We start from the raw sequence: 25,450 nt of genomic DNA, 5'->3' as shown, positions 1-25,450 counted from the left end.
TAATTTGACAGCTCGGGTTTTGGGGAAATAAAGTTTACCCTGTGCCAAGTGCTCTCATTTGAGGGCCCCACCGTGAAGTGGCCAGGTGAGCCAAAAGGTGATGATGTAGATACTAATCCTCCCCCACCACCCCAAATCCCAGTCCTTCCCTGTACCAGGTGTCCCTGCTCCCACTGGATTCACAGTAGGCAGCACCCTGGAAAGAGGAAGCACGTGTGGGATCACAAGTAGACCTCAGTGAAGTGTTCCCTCCTGTAGGTGAAGGCTTCTGCCAAGGCTGACCAGGCTGGATGGACTCTGAGCAACCTGGACCAGTGGAAGGTGTCCTGCCAATGGCTGGGGGTTGGAATGAGAGGAGCTTTAAGGTCCATTCCAGCCCAAACCATCCTGTGGTCATGGATTACTGGTGTCTATCAAAGATGGGCAGCAGTGCCAGAGGGTACCACACTTCCTTGGTGCCTAGAGAAGGAATCCTTCCCCTTTCACCCCAATAAGGCTGTGCAGACACCCTTTCCACCTGTGTCTGGAAGCTGGAGAGTTAGGCAAGTTAGATGGACCTATTCCAAGTCCCAGCAGGGTTTGGGCTGCCCCTGTTTTGCCACCCTGGACTTACATGTTCCCAGGTAACTCAGTGCAGCAGCATTGTTAAGGGGGATTACTTTTACCATCTTTTCACCTCCAATTCCTAAAAGGAAGTGGTGAATGGATTACAGGACTGATCTGTCCCAGAAGACACATAATTTTCAAAAGGGCCTTTAGAAGGGACCCCAGCTGCTTCCAGGGCTGTGTAACAGTCTTTCCCTGCCAATCTAATACACCCTTATATTTAATCATGAAAAACTTCATATCAGAAAAAAATGGTCTTTTTCCAGAGCTCGCTGCAAGTTGTTTCCTTCCTCCCTGCACATTTCCTCCCCTCATATTTTATACATGCAAAGGCATATACATTCCTACTCCTTTCTGCCATACTTCCATGGCTTCAGTTTTGATTTCATTGATTGCACACACCAGTGTCTGCAGAGCTGCCTTAAGTAAGTTGGATCCACTGGGAATTCAAGGTGAATACATTTTTCTCCTGCAGATACATTGTTTTAGTTAAAAGCCACTCCGGCTGCTCCATAACAAAACCAGACACAGTGGGCCCCATTGTCCGGCTCTTGGCCCAGGGAGCACGCATGGATTAAGTGATGAATTGCAAAAAGGGCCTAAAAGCCAAGCTGTAACTTCACAAAAAGGCCATTAAAGGTGAGCGCTGTCAGTAAAGTGCCCATTCAGAAGGGCTTTTATGACCCTCGTTCTTCCAGAGACGGTCAGGAGCTGCAAATCGTTCAGGCTCCCAGACTCTCGTTGCCCAAGTGACAGATCCTCGGCTGAACTTGGCCGGGAGAGCTGCAGGGATGGTGGTTGGAGCACTGTCACTGCCTACACGCAGCTGGGGAGGGAAAGGAACACCTTGGTCCTAGTCAGAGACAAGTCACGAGTTCAGCAGCACTGAAACCTCAACTCGGAATAATTAGGGGATAAAACCCAACAAAGCCAAACCAACAGAAAATGCAAGCACATATTTTTCTGCCTAAACTTCACCTCCATTAATTCTGCATAAAATCTAATCATGTCTCCTGCTATACATCCTTTTACATGCATCCCTTTTCAGTGCATCTCTCAAGCATTGCAGAATGCCAAGTGCTTCACAGGTTTGTGGTTATTAGAGGGGAGGCACTCAAAGCATGTCAGAACCACAGAATAGGTGTCAAGTAGGACAGAAGATGTCCTGTCATGGCACTCAGGGTTGGCCTCTCTCTCCTGTCTCCCTGCCATGCAGGCAGCACTGCTGTCATTAAATGCATCACCAGCCCTTCAGCAAGTCCTTCCTAGCACCAAAGTTTTTACTAGAAAATTCAATCTGTTACTGAGAATTTCTACCTATTACTGAAATTTCAATCTCTTAAGGATAAAGAACAAATACTTATGCCAAGAGCTGATTTTCTTACAGTGAAGATAAGAAAAGAGAGGACAGAGAACAGTACCAAGTATAGGCCTGTGAATCAAAGTTTAGCTCATCACTGCTGGTTAAGCTTTTCAGACTTCCTGAGCAACAGAAATTAGAGCAATATCTGCTATTGATTGTAAGACTGGGGTATAGACAATGTAAATTATTTTTTGAGCTCCTTCTGGAGAGATATAAGCAGTCACTACAGCCTGTTATAAAACAACCCAACACAAACCTGACCACATTCACAGCCAAATTCAAACCTAACCTGTACAACCAGAGAACTGCAACCCAACCAGAACAAGTACATGTCCTCAAAACAGCCAACACCAGGCAAAAAACCCAGCAGCTTGCCAGGAAACATCTTTATCTACACATGTCCTTCCAAATAAAGACATGAAATAAACCAAATCACCAGGGAGCACAGCAGAAAAAACACCAACATAGCAACACATACACAAAGAGTTTATCGTTACAGGAGAAGTCCTCTTACCTTGCAGGCTTCTGTAGGTAGAAAGTGACCCCAGGGACTGGTAACAGCTCCTTTAACAGCTTCGAAACCTCCAAACATCTTTTTAAAAAAACAATCAAACAAAAAACCCCCACAAAGTTCCCACGAAGGTCTTATATGAGGCTTCTGTAGGTAGGAAGGAGGGCGGGTGGGTGCATCTCTATCACCTGTGGAGACCTGGAGGGCTGCTGGGATTGGTCAGCAGGAGACACAGGTGGGAATTCAGGGCTGGCCGAGGGCAGAGACAGGTGAAAGCACTGAATTAATCAAGTTCTGTAACGAGATAATTGAATAACTGAAGGGGGCTGGTTTACTATGGCAGCCTGTCCACACTGTGCAAGCAGTCCAAGATCCCTTGGGAAGGCCCAGGATATCTGCTGGATGTGGAGTTATGGGAAGTCTTCCAAGAGTACCAAAAATAGCTTGTTGCTTTCCTGTAAAATGCAAGATTCTTAGAAGTTGACATTAAGACACTTTGAATCCCCCAATGGTTTGGGTTGGAAGGGATCTTAAAGATCATCTCATCCCACCTCCTGCCATGGGCAGGGACACCTTCCACTAGCCCAGGTTGCTCCAAGCCCCGTCCAGCCTGGCCTTGGACACTTCCAGGGATCCAGGGGCAGCCACAGCTTCTCTGGGCAACCTGTGCCAGGGGCTCCCCACCCTCACAGCCAACAATTCCTTCCCAGTATCCCATCTCTCCCTGCCCTCTGGCAGTGGGAAGCCATTCCCTGTGTCCTGTCCCTCCATGCCTTGTCCCCAGTCCCTCTCCAGCTCTCCTGGAGCCCCTTTAGGCCCTGCAAGGGGCTCTCAGCTCTCCCTGGAGCCTTCTCTTCTCCAGGTGAACCCCCCCAGCTCTCCCAGCCTGGCTCCAGAGCAGAGGGGCTCCAGCCCTCTGATAATCTTCATGGAATATCCCAAAACAATATAGGACTTCTAATTTCCCTTCACTGAAGTTTAAAGTTTCCAGATAGATCAAAGGAGGAAGCTTGTTCATCCCCAGACTTTGAAAGACTCATATTTATATAATGGCACTTCTGCCTCCTGAATGGCTTTATATGTAGACCAACATAATTTCAATTACTGATATTTTTTTTAGCCGTGTCTTAGAATTTTGTACAGACTGGAGGGTTCTGCATGGCCTGGGTGACAGATAACAGCTCTCTGGTACTGCAGTGTACACACACTTCAGTGGTATAGACTTGCTAGAGGGAAATTGTGCCTGAGTTCCCTCACACATTGAATTAAAACCTCCAGAAGATGAAGGAGAAGGAGCTAAACCCAACCCTGACTGCTTCTATCAAGCTTTAAAAAAACAATTCATAGAGCAACAGATTCTTTACAAATATTTTGATCACTCCCTGAAAGAAAAACATGCAACTTTCTCCTTTGTAGGGGGACTGAAAGGAGTGGTTTGTTGACTTCTATGTGATGCTTTGAACTCTAGTTTGGTGACCTTGTGAAATGTTAGGTGATGGTGTCTGAAGTACAGATTTTCAACCCAAAGCAGGGCAGTCTACCCAGCCTGGAGCATTGGCTGCCTCGTAGCTGAAGGGAACCATCATCTCTCAGTTGGGAGCAGTAGCTCAGAGGTGTTTCTTGGGCAGCTGCATTTTAGCTTGAGCTGTATTCCCTGCCTTCTCCAGCTCCTGGCTGAATTCAGAGTTTCAGACAACAAGGAAGACAACACTTTGGGACCATTTTTTTCTCCACAGCAGCAGATCCTCTCCCAGCACTGCTCCTCTGCCCCAGCTGGCTCTGTGAGATCCCCTCACTCTGACCTTCCCCGGCCCTGAAAATCCAAGCCTTGGCTTCGGTCAAGTTGTAATCCTGAGCTGCAGATAAACTTCTCCTTTGGCTGGGAGCAGCCAGGGCCGTGTGCTGTGACCAGCTGGGTGAAACTTTACACATTTGGGTGCAGTTGTTTGCTGTGATGGAGCTGTTCCTACACGAGCAGCTCCCTCCTCACCACCCACCCGGACACACGCGCTCCCCTCAGCCCTAAGGAAAGCAGCTCCTCTGGCACAGTGCCTGTGTTTGGGGCTTCACTCTGACATGTCATAGCCTCACACATTGCTGGGAAGGTGTTGGAAAGGCACCACAGCCTCTCTCAGAGCGGTGCTCTTTAAACTTTCTACTGATTAGGGGCCTTTTAGCACTCAGCTGGCTTTTCCTAATGGATTTTTCCTTTTCATTGAGACCATTTTTTTTTTGCAGGCGTTGCCAAAGTAAACAGTCAGGGATGGCTATTTGGAAAGCAGGGGAGAGAAGAAAGGGGCAGAGCATCAGAACTGGTCCAAATGTGTCCAGACAAGCACTATACATCAATTGATATGTGCTGAGGGCCAAGTCCTGCCAGAGTTAAAATCTCTGGGAAAAGGAGTCCATTAGTTGAGAGACAGGCACAACAGATACAACTGCAAGGTCTTCTCTTGGATCAAAGGATGCCATGCCTGAATTCTGGAGCCTTTAGGGGGAGCGGGGTGTGAGCTTGGCATTAATCAGCCCCCTTCTGGTTTATTTCCAAAGTCTTGAAGTCAGAGGAGGTGTTTGAGTAACTCCAGCCTCACAGAGTTCAAGCATATCAGTCCTTCGCTGCTCTGAGGGAGATAATTCAGCCTTCAGCCACCCTGCTGTGTGGGAACTTATCAGGCACCATCCCAAATGAAACCTCTTCCTCTGCACTGCTCTGCTCAGTGGAAACCCCACATCTCTGGAGAAGTGTAGGATGTGGTCCAGGCCAGTAAGGAGAACTGGGCACAGTGTCCTGTTCCCAGCTGGGTTGGTGTGCCTGGTGCAGGCCCTGAATGCCCTGAGATGTGCATTACAGATGTGATACATTTATGGCCTGCAATTTTTATCACTCAGGCAGGGTCAGGGCCTGGGACTCTGAAAAAAATGGTCCTCCATTTTACAGTTCCTTCTCTGATGCCTTGACACAAAGTATGACAGGAACAAAGCAGAGCTTTTGTATAGGAATGTCTTCCTTCCCCATCCCATCTCTGCACTGATTTGCTCCTCAGTCCAGCCAGCTGCTGAATGTTTGCTCTTCTGCTTCCTCCTCAGATTAATTGCAAGAGTTCAGAGTTTTCCCCTTTAGCTGGGACTTGCTCCTTGCTGGAAGCTTCACCTTTGCAGTGAGGGGTCACCTGGCTCCTGCTGGTCAAAGATGAGCGAGGTCCCTTTGCAAAGGGATGTTCTCCTCTGCAGAGCAGAATCCAAGGACAGAGGTTGGGCTGCTGGCAGCCAGACCTGATCAGAGTGCTCAGGACTCCTGCAGGGCTCCTCTCCCCACAGCAGAGTCTCCCGAATGTCCAGGGACAGGCTCTCATGTGACTTTGATCCATGCCAGGGATGGATTCCAGATGGATACTCCCCCAGCCTTGGCCTACAGGCATGTTTCACACAGCATTGATGGGGTGTTAACGATGCTACAATTTCAGCCAAGCTCCTCGGACATGCTGGGTCGGGAATGAGGAGAGCAGCTCGTTAATAAAAACCTGCTGGGACCCTGCACTGTTACCTGCAGCACAGCCAGAGGAGCCCTCGGTGCACCTGGGAGGAGGAGGAGAAGGTGCTGGCCCTGCCTGTCACCAACCTGCCATTTCTGGCAGGGAAGTTCTGGGCAGTGTGCAAGTGATGACTCGATCCCGTGGGTTCCAGAGGGGATTTGTCACTGGGAGCTGTGTCCTGGGGAGTGAGGACATGGGAAAAGCAGAACAGGGCTGGGCTTGGGCTGCTTCAGTGGCATCACCACACGCCTGCTCTGCTCATTTTTGGCTCAGACATCCCACTTTCCCACTTCCTTTTTGCTGGAGTGAATGGTGCTGACCTGTTTAGTCTTTTTTGTTATGGATATCTCATGTCTTCAATCATATTTTGTCATCCTTCTCTGTACCTTTGCAGTTCTGTTCCATCCTGTCTGTGCCTGGATGGACCCAGGAACATCCAGAAGGCCCAGGGAAGCTGTGTGTGTGCAATGGCTTGACTGTGATTCCTGTTTTACTCTTTTTCTCTCTTTATGTCCTCACAATTAATTTTTCAAAGGCATTGTGCTACTTTTACTCATGGAAATACCTACAGCAACTATGAGATCTTTTGAATGTTACATCCTAACTTATCTCAGGATAAATTTATCTTAGGGTATCTTAGGATATCCCAGTTTAGAGGCAGTTCCACATCTATGTGTTTGGCATCATTTTCTTTAAATTTTTTTGTGTGTCACTATGAATTCCTTCTGACATTTTTTTGGCCAGTTCCACAACATTCTGGGATCTTTCTGTAAGTCTTTGCTGGAAGTTTTAACTTTCATTGTCCTGGATAATTTTTTATCACCTTGACCGAAGTTTGCAAACTAATGCTCTGCATTCTGCTGAGAGTCTTTCTCTTACAACGAACCAGAGCTCCAGACAATGTGTCAGTGCCATTAATTGTTACACAGACAAGGAGAGTAGCAAAGCCAACGATTTGCCTAAAATCACACATCAGTTTGGGCAGGTTTAGAATTAGAGTTTAGCTCTTTCCTCTCCGCCCAATCCCTTCAACGTGCCTTCCTTATTTGCTTATTAAATCTGGAGCTGTTGTTCTGTATAACTGCACCCTTAATAACTGCAAACCCATTGCTGAGGAGGCTGAAGGGCTGGAGAGTGGCTGCCCAGCAAATTGGAACAGCAGCTCCATTCCATAAGTGCTTGGCCCGGGGCACTCCGAGGTTATGCATTAACACAGTGCCAGTGCCCCTCACCTCCCGGGCACCCCGGGCTGCCAGTGTCCACAGGAACAGGGAGCTGGGCTGGAGAGGCTGCACATGGGAGTCGTGCACCTGTGACAGAGGTCACCCCACATCCCCCTCACCCCTAATCAAGAATCTGCAGCCAAGGGTTTGTGCTCTCTACGGACAGAGCACTCAGCCATCCAAACTGCCTTAATAACTGAACAAAGCACAGATATTCTGGGAAAATGAGGGTCTACTCTCCTGGCTTCTGGCTGAAATTTTTTTGGGAGGGGAGGTGCTGTGCTTGTGGAAAGGGTGTTGGATGTGCACTCCAGTGGGATATTTCTTTACATAAGAGCAACGTTTCACCAGCAGAAAGGCCCAACATAAAAGACCAAGTAGCAACACGAAGTGCAAAGGGCACACAAGTGCTGGGGGGATCTGCAGCTCCACTGCTCCCAGCAAGGGAGGGGTGTCCTCTGTCCCTGCTGCAGCAGAGAACAGGGCCCTTGGTGGACAGACCCATGATGAAGTACGAGTTGTTTTCCACTCGGGCTCCCTGTTTTTTATGGCTAAAGTCACCCTGAGGCCGGGCTGAGGCTGAGCTGAGCGCTGCTGTTGCGTGTCCCCGCGCAGGTCCCGTCCCTCTCTCCCGGGGTGCAGCGGGTGTGTCAGTGCAGCCGGACACACACGCTCCAGCCTTTGAAGGGGGAAACCAAAACCAGCGCAATTACCGTGAACTCCCAAACGCTGCCGAACCCGGCGGCCCGGGGAGCTGCTCCAGCCCCCTCTTTTAGCACTTCCACGGGCCATTACCCCGCCGGGATTAACAATCCCTGCCCTGCCAGACGCACCTTACCCCTCACCTGCCTCCCCGGCGTGCCTTGTCCCCAGGCACTAATGAAATGACCCCCGCCGCTGATTACAAGTGGGGTGGAGGCTTTGACCGCTGAACCCACACCTGCTCGCGTGGTTGACCTTTAATGGTCCAGCTCTGGAGCCGTGAGCGCTTTAATTTGTTGGGTTTTTTTTTTAAAGCCCGGACTAGGAAGACGCTGGAGTTTCATTTGCCATCAAAACGTGACCCCTGCTGGAAGACCGGGGATGTGGCTTCTGGTTATCCGTAAAGTCAATCCCACATAGATGGCACAGATGTGATTAATGTGACGTGTCACAGCTGCCACTGACTGCAGGAAATCACAAATAACTGAAAAAAAAGAATTTAAAAAGAATTCTTACAGTATTCACCCAGATGCAAGGGCAAAAAAGTCTTGCTTTGGGATTTTTTCATCAGTGGGATTGGGTTTTACAGAATTACAGGAACCTGTGAGGTTTTCCTGCAGGGCTGTGTGATCCTTTTTTAATGGGGATTCTGTTGGCAGGAAGTTCTCAAAACACTCCCAGTAGCAGCAATGCATTTGGGGATGTAGTTTGTTCCTAGACTTAGACCAGCCTGACATTTTCCCAATGGCAAAATATTTAAATAAAAACAAAGAGAGCGTCAGGCTGGTAGGAGTTTTTTTAAACATATGTCCAATTTACTGTGTAAGGAAAATAAATTCGGTTTGTGAAGGCCCCGGGCCTGCCCTGGCTGCCACGTGGGCTGTGTCAGCTCTCTGCTGGCCTCTCTGTGTCCCTTAAAAGGACCCAGCTGGATGAGCATCCCTGCCTGGGAAGGAGCTGATGGTGCTCTGTAGATGGCAAAGATCCTGCAGGAGCAGGTCTGTCTGGAGTGGAATGTCTGTCCCACAGCAAAAGGGGTGTGTGAGGTAGGAAAGCCCCCCAGTTCCTGGGATGGGAAGGCAGAGGAGGTGGCTGGGTACCAGAGGGGGGTTCAGAACTGAAAAGAGAGCCTGGCTTTGGGGCCCAAGCTCTGTGGAGCAAACAGGGGGAGCCAGGGAATTCTGGCAGGTGTTGCAGGACCATGAAAGACATTCTTGTAGGAAGAGTTCCCAGCAGTTCCCGTGTCCCTGTTGCAAAGGGGCCCTCGGGGAAGCTTTTTTAAAATCCTGATTCTGAAAGGTTTCACTAAGCAAAAAAGCTCATGTTTATTGGATAAACGAGCATGTGTTCTATGGTTTTAGCTTCTGTGAGCTCCCTTGGGTGTGCTCATCCCTGGTTACACTGTCTGGAAGCAGAGGCAGAACTGCCACACATGGAATGGTCTCAGCCTGGAGCAGGGCTCAGGTTGGGTCTCACCCATGGACAGTTCAGGGCAGCCTGAATTCAGAGCTGGTCTCACACACAGGCTGGTGGCACCTTCTCCCAGGCCTTTGAAGGGTATTTCAGGTTTCAGCAGAACAGCCCCGAGGTTTCCATGTCCCCTGGGAAGCCCCCTGGGGCTCCTGCTTTGATACCTGGTCAGGGAACAGCCAGTGGAGCACAAACCAGGGGCTGCCACAGAAACCTTGGGCTGAGGGTTAAGGGTCAGTGTCAAAATAGGGAAGTGGAAGCTGCATAATTTTATAAATCCTGCTTTGTTGTTAGAGACCAAAGACTTCCTGTTTGGGGATCTCAGAGCTGTTTCCATTTCCACTGCAAATGGTGAGAGACTGGCCATAAACCTCATGTTTACTTCATGATTTCTGATGCTTTCTACATGTGCTGAAATGGTTTTCAGGTGGCCACAACGTTTTGTCAAAAATAGAAGTGGCAGCTGAGAGAGGAAAAGCAGTTTAATGTCAGCCTGATCTTTAAAAACATTTTCTTTATTGGTATTAAAGGGCCCATCACCCCAGTACTGTGCCCAGTGTCATAAATATTCCATTATTCTTACGAATCAACTGAGATTTCAGTGTTTTCAGTTCTTCTTTACAGTCCTCATGGAACATTTAGTCTGTAGTTTTGCCTTTAAAGCCAATAAATTAGCCACAAAGTAATCTCCATTTAACCACTGCAGCCATTCCAGGTACTCACAGCACTCACAGGGGAAGACCAAAGTGCAACTGTTCTGTGGGAACTTACACAAGGGAATTGTACAGTGTCATTTAGTACCAGAATTCACCAAAAGTAAAGTGGACTAAAAGATAAAAATTTGAAAGTTAAAAAAAAAACAACCAAAATTAAAAAAAAATTAAAAAAAAAAAAAAAGAAAGAAAAGGAAAAATCTTAGGGAGTATTGTGTAACTATCTGAATTCAGAAATAAGGTGCACCAAAATTCAAGTGGACTGGAATTAAAAACTACAGAGGAAATCCCAAACCCACAGAACAGAGTGGCAATTCCTGCACCCAGTCACTGGATGCACCTGTGGGCTCCAGCTCCTCATGGAAAAGGAGTTCTTTTAGGATACTTTGCAAGGGAGGGAGCTGTGAAGATCAGCTGGAAAGCAATTTGGGTCTGCAGAAACTCCCTCAGCCAGCACTGCTGTAACATAAGGCTCTCTCCTGCATCCCGGGATGGCCACAGCTGGATCCCCCCACATCCCAGGATGGGCACAGCTGGATCCCTCCTGCAACCCGGGATGGCCACAGCTGGATCCCCCCCCACATCCTGGGATGGGCACAGCTGGATCCCTCCTGCATCCCAGGATGGGCACAGCTGGATCCCTCCTGCATCCCAAGATGGCCACAGCTGGATTCCCCCCCACATCCCGGGATGGCCACAGCTGGATCCCTCCTGCATCCCGGGATGGGCACAGCTGGATTCCCCCCCACATCCCAGGATGGCCACAGCTGGATTCCTCCTGCAACCCGGGATGGCCACAGCTGGATTCCCCCCCACATCCCGGGATGGCCACAGCTGGATCCCTCCTGCATCCCGGGATGGGCACAGCTGGATTCCCCCCCACATCCTGGGATGGCCACAGCTGGATTCCCCCCCACATCCCGGGATGGGCACAGCTGGATCCCCCCACATCCCAAGATGGCCACAGCTGGATCCCCCCACATCCCGGGATGGGCACAGCTGGACCCCTCCTGCATCCCAGGACGGCCACAGCTGGGGGTGGCACCACAATTAAGGATGGGAACAGAAGAATGTCAGAGTATTTAAAATGTACTTAGGGAGGTCACAGGTTTTCACTTCTTGACGTACAGAAAATGAGACCTTATCTGAAGATTCAGCTTTAAGTTTTCCCAAAACTATTCCTATGGGAGCTGAGCGTGGAATAGGCCTCTGGTCCCGTTCAGGAGCAGCCCTGGGGGCTCTGGTTGTTCACTGAGTGTTATTTTTGCCTGTCTGTGTTCAGAAATGACCCTATAAACCCAAAGAGTCCTGGTCTGGAGGGACCTCCTGGGCCCAACAGTCCAACCAGGCCCTGCCCACAGCAGGTACAATTATCCCAGAATTCCAGAGTATCCGGAGCTGGAGGGACACACGAGGATCATCGAGTCCAACCCCTGGCCCTGCCCACAGCAGGTACAATTATCCCAGAATCCCAGAGTATCTGGAGCTGGAAGGGACCCACAAGGATCATTGAGCCCAGCCCCTGGCCCTGCACAGACACCCCAAGAACTGCTGCTCAGTGATGGCTCCACTGAGTCTTCAGCTCCTCCAGGATGGGGATTCCACAGCTTTTCTGGGAACAGGGGGTGGGTCTGATGCTGGGAATGTCCCAGAGCCACCCTGTCCCTGTCCCTGGGCAGGGAGGGGGCACAGCCAAGCCCCATGTGCCACTGCCCCCTCCTGTTAGAGACTCACCTGCAGCACAGAGAAGTTCCTGCAGAGCTGGTGAAGCTCCTGTGTTTGGAATTGCTCATGGAAAGGCTGGATTATCCCAGGCTGCTCCCACCCACCCCCTCTGGCAGGATTTTACTGCTCATCTCAGCACTGACACCGAATTCCCCCTCAACACAGTTTTAAACATTTAACTGAAACATTTAATCCCAGCTCCATTCCTGTCCCATGGATCTGCACCTTTCCAGGGAATGCTGAAACCTCCGAGCTCAGTACCCGCCAAGAAGAAAACTCCACCAACAGTTTTCAGTAATTCAATAATTTATTCATCTAAAAAAGTGTGTAAAAGTATATAGCTCTCATCCACAAGGTATATATGAATGACATTTAAAATGGAGGTCTTTTATTATTATTGTTTCTTTTTATCAAAGTCTTTTTTCTTAGTGTATTGTACCAGCGATATACTGTAGATTTAAAATGAACTTCACATTTTTTTTTTGTTTTCTTTCAAATTGTCGGCTATATATAAAAGAAGCTCACTGCAAAATGCTCAGAGAAAAAAAAAAAACAACCCAAAAAAACAAAACAAAACAAAAAAAAAGGAATTAAAAAAAAAAAAAGAACTTCAGAACTCCCCAGAAATGTACAGCTTTTACATTTAAAAAAGGTTCTGAAATATACATACAAGCATGCTGGACATCCCCACCCTCCCCTCCCATCAGCCCAAACCACTGCCAGAAGAATTCTGAGTTAGGCATGATTTTCCAAAGTTAGAAATAAAAATTTAAAAAAAAAAAAAAATTTAAAAAAAAAAAAAAGAAAAAGAAAAGAAAAAATAAAATAACTTTCTTCACTCTGTAGGAAAGCCAGGGCTTGTACATTTCAGATTAATTCAGTAAAAAACTCACAAGTAAAATAATGCATATTTAAGGGAAATATTATACAGAACTTTTCACACTGAAGTACATAAGATTTTTTTTTCTTTAAAATCTATTGCCATTCATTTATTTTGCACAAAAACGTATAAATATGTCACCAGCTTCTCTTAACTTAAAAAAATTAAATAAAAGACACCAGATGAAAACTACTCCTTGCTGCCCTTTTTTTTTTTTTTATTTCTAATTTTTGCTTAGAACCAGGTTTGTGGGGAAGAAACGCCCCTGGATAAAAACGGCCCATTTAAAAACAATAAACAAAATAATAATCCAAAGTTCAGATGAATCCTGGGAACAAACAACCCCCAAATGGTAAAAGATTACAAATGTCTACTTTACATTTTTTTCCTCCCCAAGTTAAATTTTTTTTTTTTTATACAAGTTTACAATCTTCATCTTTTTATGCTCTTCAAAAGGCCTTGAGAATTTTCTTTTCTGATTAAGAAAAAATAGTACTGCAATATTTTTAAAGTCAATTTTACACTGTACACATTAGATACAAATGGTTTGATATCAGATTTTTTTTTTTTAACCTATACATTGCAAAGAGGATACGATACCCACGTGGAGGTGTGTGCAGAGAAGGAAATAATCCATTTACAGGCTCCTCCTCTGCCGCCACCTTCTCATTACACAAGCAATTCTTTTTTTTCTTTTTTTTTTTTTAATTATTTTATAGAATTTGTTTTAAATGTTACATCATCTCAAGAAAAATACTTTTTAAAACCATAGAATTTCATTTTTTTTATTTTTTTTTTTAATTATTATTATTATTATTATTTTTAACCAGAACACACGAAAAGTCTTTTTTTTTTTTTGGAAGAACTTTTTTTTTTCAAACTCGGTGGTTTGTTTGTTTTTTCTCTCTCTCCCCGGACAGGTCAGAAGGTCACTCAGCCTGACCAAAGTGACCCAACCCCTGCCCAGTGCACCCCCAAACACGAGGAAAACGGGGCTGGAACTCCCCAACCCCTCGGAGCCTGGAATGAAGGAGCCATAAAAACCCTTCCCAGCGTCCCACTGAACGGAGCTGCTTTGCCACCACGGTTGGGGTCGCTTTTTTTCAAGTACTAATTTAAAACGATAGAACTTGGTTTTTTTTTTTCTTGTTTTTTAAAAATTATTTCTTTGAAATAATATTCCTATAGTCAGAAAAAAAAAAATACACCAGGTTTGCAACTGATTTAGTGTAAACAAAAAAAACCCCCACGTATTTTTGGATATGTACATGGACGAGTGTGCCCAGAATTCAAGGGTGACCTGGCTTTCAGTAAATAGCTTTCTAGCATCACTAAATTTACTGGAAATGTATCTCAATCAGAGCTCTATGATAGATTAATTTACCACTTTCCACTCGCCCTCACACTGGGCTTTAAAGTATTTTTCCTCCCTACCTCTCTCTCACTCTTCTCCCTTAGGTAGTGTTTTCCTTCATTGAACACTGGCCATTCCTTGCTTTAACCAGGCTAAACACAGGTGAGAATTCCTGAAAATGCAATATATCCTTCCCTCCCCAGCTTGGACACGGATTGTGAAGAGCTTCACTTTTGATTTCTAGGTCAGAAGAGTGAGAGGTCTGTAGATAAATAACCCCACAGTGGAACGGAGCTGGATTTTGAAGATATTCTACTGTTCCTGGTCCTTTATAATTTAATCCCTCCCCTCCCCAAACCTAAAAATAAATAAAGTATCTCCAGACCATTCATATCTACATGGACAGGTAACAAATGCATGCATTCATCCCGATCCACTCTGACAGGAACTCCAGGTAGACAGAAAACTCCAATATTTATACGAGACTACAACTGTGTGGTTTTGTGGTCGTGGTTTTTTTCCCTCCTGCCAAGTCCCAGTTTACGAAGATCAAACAACAAAACACCCCAACTGGTCACTACGAGGTGGTTTTGCTGGCAGGGCCGAGCCTGCTCTCGGTCGCGTATCAGTTCCTAATGCAAAAAAAAGATCCTGTAGTCTGCCTTAAAAAAATAAAATAGTAAAAAAAATAATCACACACCGACCAGTAGTTACTGGGCCACCAAACTAACACTGGCTTGAGGTTACTCTGTGTTCACTGTTCTTGGATGTTCCCAGATTTTGGACTGAAGCTGCCGGAGGTGCCGACGGGTGGTTCAGTTCCGAGCGCTGCGGAATCCACGTGTGCTGTGGAGGGACAGGAGCACAGCACGGCACTGGTCTGAGGAGAAGCGGAACCGTGGGCTTTGCAGGCTGTGGCACGTTTGTCAGGCCGAGGGGGGCCGGAGCCAGAGGAAGAGGAAGAAGTGCTTTTGTGTCTCTCAGAGGATGTTCATGATGGCGTTGTAGAGCTGGGTGAGCACCACGAAGTGCACGGGCAGGCAGGAGCTGCGGTCCTGGGTGGCCGGGTTACACGTGAGCCAGGACAGCGCGTTGTACTGCTCCAGCACGAACCTGGGGGCACACAGCACTGCTCAGCACTGCCACACTGACCCAAGGGGATCTCTGACAGCACTGCCAGGGGGGCTGGCAAAGCAGGAACCTCACTGGGAAGCAGGGGAAGCAGAGATTTCTGCTTTGCAACGTCTGAACTGGAACCAAACTGGAATGCAGGGCCTCCCCAGTTAGAGTGTGGACTCAAAGAGGTTCCAATGCCACTGTCTTCAAAGCCCTGAGGCCTGAGCACCTCTAAGGTGTTCCACTGCCTCTCTGGGCAACCTGTGCCAGTTTTTGATCACCCTGTTCCTGGGATCCTGTGTCTGATTAGACTTTCTCCTCTTGTAACTTACGTTGCATCTCATCCCTTCCCTGTGCACTCACTGCATCCTCAATACCCCAAGACAGCTGTGAGAGCTCAGTCCTCTAAGAGGGTGCAAATTCAGATCTTCTGGAATAATACACCACTAGTTTCCCAGATTAGATTACTCTTCCTGCTCCCTGCTGATACTCTGTTTGCTCCCTGGTGTGTCCTGCACTGTGTGCTCTCACAACACAGACCTGGAGGCAAACAGGCCTCTGGTTATCCTGAACAACCCAACATCCTCTCTGTATTAATTCAGGAGCAATGTCTCCTTTACATCCCAATTCCTAAGACAGTGGTATCAGGAGGGTACTTTTATCTCCTGTAAATCCATTTGGTTGGGTGAGTAAAAATAATGACTGGCACAGCCCAGATGGGACCCTGAGTGAACAGGGCAATCTGTGGGAGGCAAACCAAGGTGTCTCCTTGGTGAGGCTGAGCTGTCTCTGAGTTTCCTTTGGACTGTTGTGCACAGGGGTAGGAAACCCACTGAATTCCCCCTCAAAGCCCTGCCCTGGGGGGGAAGGAGGCAGCAGCTGGAGCAGATGTCCCACTGCCCACAGTGTAGGGCACAGCACAGTTATAAAATGCTGATAAAACCCACAAATAACTTTGCCAGGTTGGAAAGATCCCTCTGAAACCCCTGAACGCAGTGCCCGAACCTTTAGGGAGGAAATGCAGAACCTAAAAGGTGTTACCTCAAGACATCTGATGTAGTTTTAGAGTCAAGGGGGTGAGGAACTCGCTGAGAATTTCTGGCAGGTAGGAGCTCGTCTGTCTGCGCTACAGAGATGTGGTGATGCAGTGAGGCCTGTGCAGAGGGAGAAACCAACAGTTAATCCTCATATGGCAGGTTCTGCTCAAGATTCCCAGGGAACAGATCCATTCTGGATCACCTGAGGACAGCACAGCAAGTTGGCAGTTCTGGGTTGGACACACCGTGACCACGTGTATTTCCAAGTTAATGGTTACTTTTTCAATAAACTTCTCTTTTTGACTGGAATCAAGGATCTTTAAAAAAAGAACACTGAATTCTGTTCTGCATGTTAGTCAGGGAGGAAGAGATGAGGGGAACCCTTATGCTGTGCCACTGATTCTTTTGGAGTTTCAGTAACAAACCACTCCGAGTCTCCAAGCTCTCCCAGCAGCAGGACATAAAACCATAAAACTTCATCTCTAGCTCCAAAACCAGGGTGGTTTATTTTTCATATTATTTTGACATCTCCCTTGTGTGGGTTTAAAGAAATGCATACACTTGAGGGATATGTGTCCATAAAGGGCAGAGTGTGAGGCCCAAGGCTCTGTGTAAGGACCAAGGTTCAGTATGAGGCCCAAGGCTCTATATAAGGACCGAGGCTCTGTGTAGGGACTAAGGCTCTGTGTAAGGCCCAAGGCTCAGTGCTCTGCCCGTGAGGTGCTGCCTGAGCCCCAGCCTGCCATGGTGACTGTGGGTCACTGCTCACATCAGCCCTGGAATGGCTTTGTTTGCCTGAGGAAAGAATTTAGTTAAGAGACTTGAAAAGAAGTTTAGGATTTCTTAATTAAGCTGGGAGTGGATCAAGAAAGAGGTATTAACTTTATCATTCTATATGTTGTTTGAATGGTTATGTGATGCCATTCAAGACAGATTTTCCCCCTGCTTTTCACCAGCTCACATTTTTTGATTCATTCACACAAGAAGCTGCAGCAGACTGCCCAGGGCTCAGTGAATCTCCAGCAGCTGAACCAGGTCTGCTGTGGGCACCTCAAGTTCTGGGAGGAGGTCTCAGGTTCACCCTGACACCACAGTCTCCAGTGTGCAACCTGTACCAGCAGGGAAACAGCAATGGACAGTAAGTGCTCCATGGAGCAGGACAGACCTTCAGGAAGAGGGGACACTGGTTCTGTGCCTGAGGGCAGGAGGACCAGAACCACTGTGGAAGGTTCTCAGCTTTGGCAGTCGACACGAAGTATCCCAGGGCCAGAGGCTGCTGCTTCAGCTCTTCGGGGGCTTCCCTGGACAGGAGACGTTCCCCTTGGCTCTGAAAGAGGAGTTGGAAAGGCAGCTCTGTTGGTTTAGGTCATTACATCCCACTCCAGTAACAGTGGTTTTGTTTGCTAATTACTGTCTTATGATTAATGAGCCACCCTTTAGTCACTCATGAATCTTGCTCAAAGTTGTCTAATCCCTTTTCCCCCCGCAGTTGGTTCTCCAGGCTGATGCTCCAGCAGCACTGCAGATTCCCAAACAGCAACACCAGCCTCCTGAACTGGATGGAGAACATGTGGAATTTGATGCTACAGAGTCACTCAGAGGTACTGGGCTCTGGCTGTGACTGTGAACAGCTCCCTAAGTGCCTGTGGAGAGCAGAGCAGTGTGGGACTGGGCTTTAGAAACCCTCACAGGCTTTTCCTCTGCACGTCCCACCAGCAGTCTGCACTGCACATCTTCCTGCCTCCAGCCCTGGAAGGATGTGCCACACTCCAGCGTGGGAGAACAGAGGATCTGCAGCTGGGTAAGGTTGGTTGTGTTGCTTTTCCAGGGAGTTACAGTGATGGTTTTGGAAAAAACTGCTGCACTTCTGCTCCTGGCTCTGTCCCCTGGCACAGCAGTTACTGTGCTTGGATTACATTTGTATTGCCAGGTAGGGGAAGAGAGAGGAAAATATGTCCTGCTTTTGCACTTATGTCACTTATTCATTCATGTACAGACTCCATCTTTGCAGTGTTAGTTACTCATGTTGTTTTATATGGACAAAGAGTTACTTGGAGAGGAGAGAGTTAAACAACAAGAAATGGGCTGTAAAACCAATTTCTTCAGACTCTGAGTCGCTCCCTGTCAGCAAGTGTGTTTGCGATTCTATTTCTGTGCAGTAAAGCCCAGATGAACCTTCCATACCAGATGAGCCTTCCATTCCCAAGGCTGTGGGACAGGAGTGCTTGGTGGGAGCTGTCCTGTGTGTGTGTACACATATCCTGAGCTGTCATGATCCACAGGGATCTCCTGAGCTATCAGAAGGTGCCTGCCAGCCCATTCCACAGCATATTCCTATTTTAAATGTGTTTGGAACACACATTTTGGAAACACTCTTTCTTATTTTACTTTTATTTCATAGAGGAAAAACCCAAAAGATGCCTGCAGAGTGTTTTAGCTTGTAATTTATCCCTGCAGAACTGGGAGAGCAGCTCACTTAATCCATAAATATCTTTTATGTCAATAGCTTAAAAAAAAAACCCTAAAATGTTCCCCTGCACAGAAAGCAGCTCGATCCCAAACCCTTCAGTGCCAGTCCCTTCCAGCAGGTCCTGGCCAGGAATCCCAGGAAGGCAAGCATTCCATGGAGCCTGGAGCAGGCTTAGCCTGGCCTGGGCACAGCCATCAATTATGGGACACAGGGACAGGCCTGACCTCCCGCCCCACGAGGGGATGATCACACGCTGGGCTTGGTTAAAAACAGAATTACACTGCAATTACCAGGCCTGTGTTAATGGTTAATCTGAATTACTCTGTCCAGGTCTCTCCTGGCCATTAACTCCCAGGGCTGCTCCCGAGCAGCTCCATGGGGAGAGAGTCCTGTAAAGGTGTTTGTGGAAGTGCTGCAGAACAGACACTGTGGAGTGAACTGAGGAGAAGGAAGTGCCCTGAGTGAGGGGCTGGGATTTCTGGCTGCAGGATTTGGTCACAGAACTCAGAACCTTTCATTTGCCCCCATCCCAGCCAGCAGTAACCAGGGCCAGCCCCGTTCCTTACCTCTGGAGGGGGAGCTGCACCATCAGCACCAAGTGCTGTGGTCTGAGCTCACAAAACAGTGTCAGCACTTCTGAGGCTGAGGCAGGAGCCCCTTCTCCCTCACACTCTGTGCTCAGCTGCCACTGAGGCATTTTGGCAGAGGCTGCCAGGAGAATACAGACAGGACACTGTCCTTCCAGGGGGGACACTGCCACCATTTAGCCAGTCGTGTTCAGGGAGTGGGAATTCCTGTCTCAGGACACCTCATCCCCAGGTGGGAATGCTGGGCTCTGGCAGAGGCTGGATGAGCAGCACCAGTCAGGGGGAGTATCTGGGTTGTACCTACACCTCCTCTCAGTATCTGCTCTGCAATTCCTCTCCTACCACATTTACAGTCTCCCCTGAGACCTTAAAGCCACCAGTGATAGTCCAGATCCACATCCAAGGAAATTATTCAGATCACTAACCCAGAACTTTTAAATGCAGAGGGTTCCCTGTTTCTGGTATAAAAGTTGGGCTGTTTCTATAATAAAATACTGTATTATTTAGTAAAGAAGTAATATGCTACTGCTTTTAATGTACTACTTTTAGAATAAAACTTCTCCAAAGGAAATTATGAAGTATCAAACTTCTACCTAATTGTGATGGAAACCATTTTAAGAGAACAGCTCAGTCTTACACAATTAAATGCAGGAGTGAGAGTTCCATTAAACCTGATCTAAGTTATGCAAAAGCCAATTCAAAAAAATACCTTGAATTACCACAAATAATTTGCATTTTAAGTGATCACTGATGTTGGAACTGACTTTATAAAAGCCACTTCAAACAGAAATTACTTACAAACACTGTGTGCTCTGGGCTAAATATTCCTAAGAAAACAACATTTGCATAACCATCCAGCACCTGTGGAGTTTCCATGGGCAGGGTTTCATCACTGGGAGAATTATCTCCCTTCTTGCCTCCCTGAAATCCCTGGGAACAGGGCTGGCATTGCTTCCTTTCTCTCAGAGACTTGTCACTTTGTGCCAGGGATGTTCTGAGTGATTGCCCAGAAAGGAATGGATGAGAACAGACTGGATTTATGCAGGTCATCAGCTATGGCTCTGCCACACAGAAATAAAGCCTCTCTCTCCTCCTCCTCTCTTCCTCTCAGTTACCTTGTACAATTAAGGTGGGAGATGCAAACACTCACTGCAGAGCCCCTTCTCCAGCAGGACTGAACCAGCACCTTCAATGTTAACCTGATTTTTGCTGGCTCTTGACCTAATTATGTGAGAGAACCTACAGGAAAAAGTGATTTTGTTGGAGGATTTGGGTCTTTCTTCGTGTTTCATTTTAAGCAGCAGGTGCCCCACGGTGCTCCAGCCTTACCCTGCTGTGATGGTAGTGAGACCCCACTCCAGTGCCAGATGGTGATCCAGGGGAAGGAACTGGGGAGGAATTTGGTGAAGAGTGAAGATTCCCTGTTATTAAAATTCTAATGTCATTGTCCATGTCATCTGGGAATGGGAGGTCAAACATGTCATCTGAAAAAGAAAAGAAAGGAAAATCATTTCCAACGTGCTGTACTCTCTTTTTTCCGAGACATTTTTGTAATTTATTACCATTCCCTTTAATTTATGATCATTCCCTTTTTTCTCTTACATACTCTCCAGGCAGATGAAAGCAGAGATAAACACTTCACTGTTTAATCCTCCTCAGAACCTTTGACTGCAACCACAGAGACTTGAAAGGGAAAGTTGGCAGAGGAGTGTTGAGATAATGAATTTGAGCAGTGGCTGTGCAGGGAACAAATCCTGCTGCACCAGCTCCAGCAAATCCAGGCTGAACTTTGGAAGAGAGAAACAGGCACCTCTCTGCAGCTGCTCACAGAAACCCAGCAACAAACCCTTGAGATCCATTAAACAGACCCCTGAGTGTCACCTGGGCAGGTGCTGCCCCTCAGCCCTTGGGAATGTTCGCTCCCAGCTCTGGGAACAGCCCTGGCAGCTCCCAGGAAACTGCCCCAGAGTCCCTGAGGGCAGCAAGGCTGCTCCCCCTCACATGGACTTTGGGATTATTTCACATGCTGCACCAGGATTCCCCACGACACAGCTTTCACATCCTACTCCCATCCCAGGAATCCCATCCAGCTGCATTATCCAGCTGGCTGGTTTAACCTGGGAAGGGCTGAAGGGACAGGGAAGGGCTCTTTGCTGCTCTGAGAAGTGCATTCACTACTCAGGCACTTGCACGTGGGTTACAGTGCCATGAGTAAGTCATGGGAGGGAAGGATGAGGCACCAGAAACACGGAGCCAGGAATTACAGCCAGAATAACGTGGGCTAGAGGGGGATTTTCTACCGAGATTTCTCAGCAGGCAAGGATATTTAAAGTGTATAATGACATTTAAAGTACATTATAGGGGCAGAAAGGGATAGTGGGAGCTGTCTAAATTAACTGGATTAATTAGAATTGCAACCAAATTTAAATTAAAATATGAAACCCTAAACGGAAGTTATGCATATCATAATAAATAAAAATTTCTCTTGATAAAGAGGAATTGACTCCACATAAAATGGAAAAGGATGTGTGTCCAGAACTAATTTCACCTGAAGTCCCAGTACTGAAACAGGCAGGTGACTGTTTTCCTTCATCTCCTGAAAAGAACCTCTGGATTGCCAGGGCAGTGACTTAACTGAGGTTTATGAACTTGTGTCCTCCAGCCTCAGCAAACAAAGCAGAGCTCATGTCATGCTCTGCTTCGCCTCCAAAGCATAAATGAGCTGCCTAATGGCATAGGAAGCAGCTTAATCATTAAGCAGGACAGAGTTAAGAAAATTAAATTTAACACCATTTTGGAAAAGGCCAGTCCTTGTACCTGACTCTAATTAGCATGTGCAGCACTAAAGGGCAGGTTAACCCAGGTTAATGTTTGTCAGCACAGCACTGGGGGGATCCCTCCAAGGGACAGGGATTGAGAGGGGCAACTTCCCTCCACGGGGCCCTCTGACATACCAGCAGGAACAGATCAGAGCACACCCTTTCCTTAAAACTGTGGGCCTGCCCTCCTCAAGGAGTACTCCTACTGTACCTGTTTGTAGGGACTCTTGGGGTAAATTTCTTTGCAATCATTTAAAGGATTTGTGACAAAGCAGCAAAATGCTCATCTGATATCAAGTATTAAGCAGAGTCTTGCTGGCACAAGCTGCAGGGCTCAAGGTGTGTGTAAAAGCACTCTGGGGGCATCAGGGAGTCTCAGGTTGGGCTATTTCACCTATTTTACAGGGAGATCAAAATTCTACAAGTGCCTCCTTCCTCCCAGCTCTGTGCACTGCTGGGAAACAAGCTGGTCTGACCCAGTCACAACAACCAGAAAAAGCATTGTCTAGTCTGTGCCATGGTTGGGCCACATCCCTTTGGGAATAAATCAGTGTGATTAACTGAAAGCAGACTCAGGGGGAGCACAGAGTGTTACCCTGTACCTACAAAGCCCCATGTGCTCACCCTGAACTCAGCTGGGTGCTGTGGGGTCTGTGGGGTGTTTATTCCCACTTGGTTCAGCTCTGCTGAGGTTCTGGAAAGGCCCCTCTCACCCCCCAAGTGCCACTCACCGTTTGTGGGGCTGAACCCATCCTCGTTGGGGTAATTTGCTGGTGCCACCTGGATGGTGGCAGAGGTTGGGAACACCAGGATGTGTGTGCAGGAGGCGTCCTGGGGGGTGTTGAGCTGGGACGACTGCAGGTTCAGCGCCGTGCTCCGGCCGAACACGGAGCCCATGGTGACAGCATCTGCCAGGGCACAGACAGCACAGACCTCAAGGTGCATCCCCTCCCAAATACATGGGCTGGGTTAGTCACCTTCCTGTCCATCCCACCTGGTTTGAAAGCTCATACACACATTTAAAGGGCCTGATCTTCAAAAGAATAAATTCCTGGAAGAGCTTAAAACTCCGATCACCAGTTGCACAGACAGTGCTCAGCCCCACCTTTCCTGTCATTCTGCTGCCCCTTGATCAAATATTTACTTGCTAAATGAGAAGTCAAATTGATTTTTCACACCCTCTGTATAATTATGAAATATACCCCACTTTGGCTGATAAGTAAAAAGCCTCACTTGCCCTCTATTTTCTCACGTTACAAACCCTCTGCTTTGAGATTTTCAAAATACTTAACTTGATAAGGAATTTTCAAGCTCAGTTAATTCTGTTCCATGTACCAATCTTTTTTTTCTAAGTGTGCAAAAGCCCAGAGTGGTTTGTAAGGATATGTTAAGGGGATGGCACCACATCCATTAAAAAGTATGTGCTTAGCTAATATAATAAGTAAAGGGAATCTCAATATTTAATTTGATTTCAACCCCATGGGCTGCTGCTGTGAGTGAACTCTCTAAATAACTCCAGCACATGAGAAGGCAAGTGGGTTTACTCTTATTCCCCTTTCCAGAGGCCCCTTCTCTTTCCCACTGCAGACTCCTCCATGCAGGAGGGCGTTGGGAACGTCACCTTCCAGCCTGTGGGAACGGGGCTGCCTGGACCCAGGGAAAAGGTCAGCAGTTCAACAGTCATCTTGTCACTAAGAACCTTATATAATGTACATTTTAAGGCATCAATCTCCCCCCAGGAGCCTGCACTCCCAGGGTAGCATCTCTCCATGGTATTTTAGGGAATTCTGCTGGCTCAGCCTATTTTCCGCCCCACGTCACCACACCAGTCAAGGCCCTCACAGCAACCCCAAGATTACAGTGTTTATGTGCTAAAAGCCCAGTTTCCCTGGCATGGCAGCAGTTGGATAAACATACCTGGCATGACCACGAAGGAGCCCTGTGGCTCCATGGCGACCAGGCAGGCACTGAGGATGGACGGGGAATCTGCCGCCGAGATGCCGCACATGCGGCAAACCTCCTTGAGCTGTTTGCTGATTGTCTGCAGGGAACACTCCCCCAGGAGGATGCTCCAGTCTGCAAGGAAAGAGCAGCATGGTAGGACAGAGGGAATGGGGAGCTGACAGAGCCAGCACTCCCCTGAGAACAGCAGAACACTCAGAACACTTTCATTTCCCCGGCCCCGAACTCCCCCGGAGTGTCTCCCCTGCACACGAGGGGTCTGGCTCTGCACACTGGGCACTCAAACACTCCCTGCAGTGTTTTATTTTATTCTGTGGTAGTTTTCCTTTTTTCAGTAACTCTTTTTGCAAGATTTTTGTGTTCGTTTAGTGCTGTTTAAGCTGAGGAATCAGAGTTGAATCCTGTCTGTGTTTCTGTGCCACGATAACTGTTGATCAAAGCTTTCCTAACGTGTGACGAGGTCCATGACTTGGAAAGACACTGTGCAGATCCTGCAGGGAATAATGTCAAAGCCAGGCTACAAACAGGCAAAGTGTTTGTGCAAACCAGTGCAGGAGTTCAGTGCCAGGGTGGGACTGCAGCCTGCTCGCCTGCAAGCCATGCTGCCATGGCCAAGGAGACACCAGTTGGGAGGATCATGGTGATTTTTCTGCCAGTACTTCACACTCACATCCACCTGGTGAAGGGGCACTGGTGTGAAGACAACGACGGGGTGGGGGACAAAGGGAGAGGAAAGGCTTTGGCAGCCCTGGTGTAGATTATCATAAACTTCTGAGGAGACAGCCTGGCCAGGCTGGGTATCTGCCTTCCCAACCAGGCTTACCCTCAGTAAAGTCTATCACAATAAACAGCAGCTTATCCTGTCTGTGACAGAACTTGGTGCATCTTGTTTAACTTGTTGTAAAGTCACTGTTTTAAGAAGCAGAGAGACAGGACTCTGGAAGGTTAAGCTAAATACACTCAATCTGATTCACTACATGATGGCAGAGTGCAGGTGATGCAAAGCTGTGAGGAATGGCTGAGTCCCCACCCCTGGAGTGCTCAAAAGCCCTGTGGATGTGGCACTTGGGCATATGGGACAGTGGTGGCCTTGGAAGTGCTGGGGGAACAGTTGGACTCGATGATCTCAGAGGGCTCTTCCAACCCAAAGGATGCTCTGGTTCTGTGATGGTCACTCTCAGTGTTTAGTTTTACAGGTCAGTGACCAGTTCTGAGCCCCTCTGCCATTCCCCACCTTTCAGCTCCCCGTGGCCCAGCCGGCCCAGCCGCCCGATCACGACCCTCCAGGGCAGGGATGTCATCTGGACAATTCCAATGCACCATTCCCAGAGCTTCTGCAGCCCAATCTTCCGGGCAGACAACTTGCTCCTCCTCGACCT

General features: G+C 47.7%; 1 protein-coding gene and 1 long non-coding RNA gene across 2 annotated transcripts in view; one reads left to right on the top strand and one right to left on the bottom strand.

Moving 5' to 3' along the window:
* The window catches only part of LOC116795637, a 54,534-nt gene extending 40,695 nt beyond the window's left edge, over positions 1-13,839 (top strand). The window contains exon 4 of the long non-coding RNA XR_004360116.1: positions 13,647-13,839. This is a non-coding gene — a long non-coding RNA (uncharacterized LOC116795637). The remainder of the gene's footprint in view (positions 1-13,646) is intronic.
* MED13L (mediator complex subunit 13L) overlaps positions 13,611-25,450 on the bottom strand; it is a 178,263-nt gene continuing 166,423 nt past the window's right edge. The window contains exons 25-31 of the mRNA XM_032705450.1: positions 25,306-25,448; positions 24,027-24,185; positions 22,841-23,017; positions 20,620-20,774; positions 17,399-17,560; positions 16,238-16,350; positions 13,611-15,193 (exon numbers count right to left, since the gene is read on the bottom strand). Coding sequence (XP_032561341.1) covers positions 15,061-15,193; positions 16,238-16,350; positions 17,399-17,560; positions 20,620-20,774; positions 22,841-23,017; positions 24,027-24,185; positions 25,306-25,448 — 1,042 coding nt within the window. The 3' untranslated portion in view covers positions 13,611-15,060. The remainder of the gene's footprint in view (positions 15,194-16,237; positions 16,351-17,398; positions 17,561-20,619; positions 20,775-22,840; positions 23,018-24,026; positions 24,186-25,305; positions 25,449-25,450) is intronic.

Source organism: Chiroxiphia lanceolata, chromosome 18 (genome assembly GCF_009829145.1).
Source record: "Chiroxiphia lanceolata isolate bChiLan1 chromosome 18, bChiLan1.pri, whole genome shotgun sequence".
Taxonomy (NCBI): domain Eukaryota; kingdom Metazoa; phylum Chordata; class Aves; order Passeriformes; family Pipridae; genus Chiroxiphia; species Chiroxiphia lanceolata.
Note: the sequence above shows the minus strand (reverse complement) of the source record. Positions and strands in the feature narration are given on the sequence as shown.